Below are 6,705 nucleotides of genomic sequence, written 5' to 3'. Positions count from 1 at the left end.
CCAGCCTACCCCTTAATGCCATGGCTCATGAAGCCGTACACAGGCAGCCTGGACAGGAGTCAGGACCTGTTCAACTATAGGCTGAGCAAGTGCCGAATGGTGGTGGAATGTGCATTTGGACGTTTAAAAGCACGCTGGCGCAGCTTACTGACTCACTCAGACCTCAGCGAAAAGAATATCCCCATTGTTATTGCTGCTTGCTGTGCGCTCCACAATATCTGTGAGAGTAAGGGGGAGACATTTATGGCGGGGTGGGAGGTTGAGGCAACTCGCCTGGCTGCTGATTACGCGCAGCCAGACACCAGGTCGGTTAGAGGAGCACAGCAGGGCGCGGTGCGCATCAGAGAAGCTTTGAAAACGAGTTTTGTGACTGGCCAGGCTACGGTGTGAAACTTCTGTTTGTTTCTCCTTGATGAACCCTCCGCCCCCCCCACCCGGTTCACTCTACTTCCCTGTAAACCAACCACCCCCACCCTCCCCTCCCCACTTCGAGCACCGCTTGCAGAGGCAATAAAGTCATTGTTATTTCACATTCATGCATTCTTTATTAATTCCTCACACAAGTAGGGGGATAATTGCCAAGGTAGCCTGGGATGGGTGGGGGAGGAGGGATGGAAAAGGACACACTGCATTTTAAAACTTTAACTCTTATTGAAGGCCAGCCTTCTGATGCTTAGGCAATCGTCTGGGGTGGAGTGACTGGGTGGCCGGAGGCCCTCCCACCGTGTTCTTGGGCGTCTGGGTGAGGAGGCTATGGAACTTGGGGAAGAGGGCTGTTGGTTACACAGGGGCTGTAGCGGCGGTCTCTGCTCCTGCTGCCTTTCCTGCAGCTCAACCATACGCTGGAGCATATCAGTTTGATGCTCCAGCAGACGGAGCATTGACTCTTGCCTTCTGTCTGCAAGCTGACGCCACCTATCATCTTCAGCCCGCCACTTGCTCTTTTCATCCCGCCATTCAGCCCGCCACCTCTCCTCTCGTTCATATTGTGCTTTTCTCATGTCTGACATTGACTGCCTCCACGCATTCTGCTGTGCTCTATCAGCGTGGGAGGACATCTGGAGCTCCGTGAACATATCGTCCCGCGTCCTCCGTTTTCTCTTTCTAATGTTCACTAGCCTCTGCGAAGGAGAAACATTTGCAGCTGGTGGAGGAGAAGGGAGAGGTGGTTAAAAAAGACACATTTTAGAGAACAATGGGTACACTCTTTCATTACAAGGTCGCATTTTTCCTCTTATAGTGAGGGCCTGCCGGTTTGGTATGAGAGATCACTCACGCAGTGCCAGGCAACAGATTTCGGCTTGCAGGCAGCCATGGTAAGCCACAGTCTTTTGGCTTTTTTAACCTTCATAACATGTGGGAATGGTTTCAAACAGCAGCGCCCTCATTTCCCATATCAAGGATGAATTGGGTTGGCCATTTAAAATGGGTTTTCAATGTAAAAGGAGGGGCTGCGGTTTCTGGGTTAACATGCAGCACAAACCCAAGTAAACCACCCCCCCACACACACACACGATTCTCTGGGATGATCACTTCACCCCTCCCCGCACCGCGTGGTTAACAGCAGGGAACATTTCTGTTCAGAAGAGCAGGAACGGGCACCTCTGAATGTCCCCTTAATAAAATCACCCCATTTCAACCAGGTGACAGTGAATGATATCACTCTCCTGAGGATAACAAAGAGAGATAAGGAATGGATGTTGTCTGCATGCCAGCAAACACCGGGACCATACGCTGCCATGCTTTGTTATGCAATGATTCCAGACTACGTGCTACTGGCCTGGCGTGGTAAAGTGTCCTACCATGGCGGACGGGATAAGGCAGCCCTCCCCAGAAACCTTTTGCAAAGGCTTTGGGAGTACATGAAGGAGATCTTTCTGGAGATGTCCCTGGAGGATTTCCGCTCCATCCCCATACACGTTAACAGACTTTTCCAGTAGCTGTACTGGCCGCGATTGCCAGGGCAAATTAATCATTAATCATTAAACACGCTTGCTTTTAAACCATGTGTAATATTTACAAAGGTACACTCACCAGAGGTCTCCTGTGTGCCCTCAGGGTCTTGGGTGAGTTCGGGGGTTACTGGTTCCAGGTCCAGGGTGACAAACATATCCTGGCTGTTGGGGAAACCGGTTTCTCCGCTTCCTTGCTGCTGTGAGCTACCTACATTACCTCCATCCTCATCTTCCTCGTTCCCCGAATCCTCTTCCCTGTGTGTTTCTCCATTGACAGAGTCATAGCACACGGTTGGGGTAGTGGTGGCTGCACCCCCTAGAATGGTATGCAGCTCCGCGTAGAAGCGGCAAGTTTGCGGCTCTGCCCCGGACCTTCCATTTGCTTCTCTGGCTTTGTGGTAGGCTTGCCGTAGCTCCTTAATTTTCACGCGGCACTGCTGTGTGTCCCTGTTATGGCCTCGGTCCTTCATGGCCTTGGAGACCTTTTCTAATACTTTGCCATTTCTTTTACTGCTACGGAGTTCAGCTGGCACTGATTCATCTCCCCATATGGCGAGCAGATCCCGTACCTCCCGTTCGGTCCATGCTGGAGCTCTTTTGCGATCCTGGGACTCCATCACGGTTACCTGTGCTGATGAGCTCTGCGTGGTTACCTGTGCTCTCCACGCTGGGCAAACAGGAAATGAAATTCAAACATTCGCAGGTCTTTTCCTGTCTACCTGGTCAGTGCATCTGAGTTGAGAGTGCTGTCCAGAGCGGTCACAATGAAGTACTGTGGGATAGCTCCCGGAGGCCAATAACGTCGAATTCCGTCCACACTACCCGAATTCCGACCCGCAAAGGCCGATTTTATCGCTAATCCCCTCGTCGAAGGTGGTGTAAAGAAACCGGTTTAAAGGGCCCTTTAAGTCGAAAGAAAGAGCTTCGTCGTGTGAACGTGTCCAGGTTTAATTCGATTTAACGCTGCTAAAGTCGACCTAAACCCGTAGTGTAGACCAGGCCTCTGATACCAACATGCATCATCCTGTTCCTTAAAGAGACCACTTGTAACGAAAAAAGCACTTCTGGCTCCAGGTCCATTCAGTCCTTGGCCTGTCTGATATTGCCAGCCAGGATGAAAATTAAAGCACTACTTTTCATTATGTAGATAGCGGTGTTCTTGTCCTAAGTACACATACGTTAAAGTGTATTAATAAATATTACAAAGTAAAATACCACAAAATTTTGGAGTCTCCTTACTCTTGGGTAAATCACTTCCCATCTTTATGCTTCAATTTCTCTATATGTAAAATGTGAATAATATTACTGATCTCCTTTGTAAAGCACTGTGAAATCTATTGGTAAAAAGTCCTATATAAGAGCTAGGTATTATTATTAGCAAATCCCATCCTCTTTAGCAACCATGATCTCTCCAACTCTCCTTATTCTTCAACAATTAGGAAAACAGGCCTTAAAGAGAACATTGAAGGTCAGCTGTTTTAGACTGTCAAGAGGGAAAGTTCCAAAGCTGCGGGCCCCTTATTGAAAATACTCTGGAAGCACCGCCGGTATTGTTGACTACTGTGGTACCACCTGAGGAAAGGGAAAGTCTTTCAGGGCCCACATAATTTAGGGCTTTATACACTAAGGTTTTATATCTCGTATCCACCTCCCAACCGATATATTTTCTAAAAATTTTCCAGTAAATAATAGAACATACCTTGGATAGGCATGAAAGTCTCCAGCCTCTAGCATGCATTCCTCTGGTGAAAGTGCTTATTTTTTCATGAATTATATGCCGATTTTGAGAGGTGTCTACAATGACCAACAACTTACCTCATTAACTACGGCCCTAATCCAGCAAAGCACATAAGCATATGCTTAATTTTAAGAATATGAATAGTCCCATTGGCATCACTTGGATTACTCACATGCTTAAAGTTAAACACATGCTTTAATGTTTTGCTTGGTTGAGGCCTACATCAGATTGGATTCATTGGGAAGAAACAATGAAACTGAAATTCTCAGTGAGAGACCATAGAACTTTTCACATGTGCAGAAATGTCAAAACAGTGACAGGTATTTATACATTTAAAAAAAAATCAACTAAGATCTTAAGATAAATATTAAGATGAATATTCATTAACAATCACTTCAGTTTTCTTTTAATTCAAGGACAGACACTTCTTGGTGTGAGGGTGCAGAGTCCAAATCAAACCTCACACCAAGAAAGTAAAAAGTTTTCTAAATGCACAATCTTCAGAAACCATTTCTTCCACTGTTTAGTTACAGTGCAACTCTTCCAGAGACACCATAGCATCCTCTAAAAAAGATACTCATCTAGCCTCCATCATTTAAAAAATTTAGCTGAGTTTCATGTGTGCATACGCACTTGCATTTATCAAATATATATTTATTGTGTAAACCATTTAGCTGCATACAGAAATTCAGTTAACTGCAGACACAAGGTGTATTTGTGATTTACTGTATTAACTGATTTGTGTATTAACTGATTTTCTTGTGCGTGTGTGTGCATGCACACTTATTCATTTTTAATGCTCAGACTCATTTCGAATATTTGACATGTGACTAGCCTTCACAGAAAACTTAATTTGCAAAAAACCATAATAGATCCAATCTTGCTCCTACATATATTGTCTAGGTTGAGATTTTTTTGGCAAAACCCAGATGTCTACACTTCTATTTTTAGGCCCAGAGCATGAGCATGAGCCCAAGTCTGAGGCTCCCTGCTGTGGGACATTTTTTGCCATGTACACATACCCCTAGTGTAGAGCCCTTCAGTGCTGCCGAAGACGGGGAGGGACTGAAGGACCCCCTGCCGCCAAAATGCTGCCGAAGACCCATACCACCGCCGGGTGAGTACAAGCGCCACAGCTCCCCCGCTTTGCCCCAGGCCCCCTGAATCCTCTGGGCGGCCCTGGGTTTGGCACATGGTTAAGATTTCCCATCAATTAACTGTGTGCTGTGTTGCTACAGGAATGAGGTCTATGACTTGAGAATTTATTTTTAATGCATTAAATACTGCATATCTTACTCAGGCAAAACTCCCATCAATTCAGATGAAGTTAATTCGAGTTTTGTCTGAGAAAGGATCATAGGATATGGCACTGGATACATAAGCATAATGTCTGTGAATATCATTCAGAACCCTGTGCTAGTATGGAGTCTTTTTTGATTAACATGACTGCATAGGTGCTGGAATTAGGGATACTGGGGGTGCTACCGCGCCCCCTAGCTTGAAGTGGTTTCCATCATACACGGAGTTTGCAGTTTGGTTCAATGGCTCTCAGCACCCCCACTATATAAATTGTTCCAGCATCCCAGCATGACTGTCATAGGCCATTTATTTCTGGCAGAGTGGTGTTCTGGAAAAGAAAATAACCAATAGATATAAGGTTTAATTAATGTCAGTAATTATACCACACACCTTTAAATAAAATAGTTTAGCAGTTTGCTTGTTAATTTTTAATATAAACATTTATTTTTATAATATTTCTGCACATCAAGCATACACATTGAAAACTTACCCTGTTGCTTAAAGAAACAAAACTAGCTCCTTAATATTTTAATAAAAGAAATATTGATTATAGTTATTCTGATCAATATAGAAATTAATCAATAGTTACGAATTACACAGAAATTTTCTCTTTAGGCTTCATTGCTTTGTGGCTGCTAAAGAAAACAATCTTATCCTAGTAACACTAAAATATGTATTGTTACTTTGAACTAGGGCTTTAAAAATATGAACTTTTGTTGTAAATTAACGAGCTGTACCAGTGAGGCACATCTCACAAATTACAAAAATAGTGCATATACATTAGGTATCCAAAAAAAGCAACAAACATTATATACATTGGGTATAATTGAAGCATGATCAATGTTCCTAGAAAATGCAACATACCTAGATTTTTTAACTCAAAGTTTCCTTATTTATTCCTTAATTAGTCTCTGTCCATCAATTCATGGTAGAGGAGAAAAGTAGAACAGGAGCACTTACACAGACCATAGAGGAGAAAGTTCGTTACTGGTCATTACTTCCATTCCTCTGGCTATGAAATACTATCCTAACCATGAGAAGCAAAGCAAGATGACAACAAAAGTAAGAAAAAGGGCAAAGTGATCCTTAACAGTGCTGCTTACACCCTGGACAACAATTAAGGCATAGGGTTAAATTACTTCAGTTGATGCTCATACTATTTAACAAGAATGTAATTAGCTGCTGCACAAGATAAGAAATGAGATTAAGTTTTAAGTGTCTTCAGTGTCCAAGCCAAAAGTAGACACCCCCAAAGCATTTTAATTTACAGTTTTTACTAGTAGCTTTCTCTTGCGACAAATAATTTTATCCCGGTTTTCGACTTCTAATTTGTGTGTGTGTGTGACATTAATTTGGAATTAGGCTTCTGTCTACTTTAATTTCCAAACTGTATTTGTCTAGAATATAATGGGGCCATTAGTGTGAATTTACATTGTACATGTTAATCAAAACTGCTGCAAGAGTGGTATGATCTAGACCAAATAGCCATGCAACGGGCACTGTGACTGCTAGTATGCAAAGATTTTTTGTTTATTCCAGAGACAAGACACTTGAAGAATATGTGTGGAAGTTTTATGTCTAGAAACTCTGAAACAACATAGGGATGAAAAAAACAACAACACCCAATATGCATTTTAAAGTAAGATCAACTGAAGTGCAACAGGAAGAAAAGGAAGTTATAATGTTACATATCATGAAATCACACTAGAGAAA

The 6,705-nt window shown here is 43.2% G+C and overlaps 1 protein-coding gene across 1 annotated transcript; it reads right to left on the bottom strand.

The window, feature by feature from the left end:
* Positions 1–242: 242 nt before the first annotated feature.
* On the bottom strand, positions 243–3,171 carry LOC135982384 (uncharacterized). The gene is made up of 2 exons (XM_065588800.1): positions 2,035–3,171; positions 243–1,144 (listed from the first exon to the last, which is right to left on the bottom strand). Exons 1-2 carry the CDS (start codon positions 2,570–2,572, stop codon positions 642–644), a joined length of 1,041 nt encoding a protein of 346 aa, XP_065444872.1. The 5' UTR covers positions 2,573–3,171; the 3' UTR covers positions 243–641.
* Positions 3,172–6,705: the final 3,534 nt, after the last annotated feature.

The sequence above is a fragment of the Chrysemys picta genome, chromosome 3 (genome assembly GCF_011386835.1).
Source record: "Chrysemys picta bellii isolate R12L10 chromosome 3, ASM1138683v2, whole genome shotgun sequence".
Lineage (NCBI taxonomy): Eukaryota > Metazoa > Chordata > Testudines > Emydidae > Chrysemys > Chrysemys picta.
The sequence above is the reverse complement of the archived record's forward strand: the minus strand, read 5'-3'. Positions and strand labels throughout refer to the sequence as shown.

Excerpts from the sequence above, each read along its gene's own strand:
- LOC135982384 (XM_065588800.1), bottom strand. The coding sequence starts at position 2,572 with ATGGAGTCCCAGGATCGCAAAAGAGCTCCAGCATGGACCGAACGGGAG. Across the intron at positions 1,145-2,034 it reads GGGCACACAGGAGACCTCTG|CTGCAAATGTTTCTCCTTCG; the intron begins GTGAGTGTACCT and ends CTCCTCCACCAG.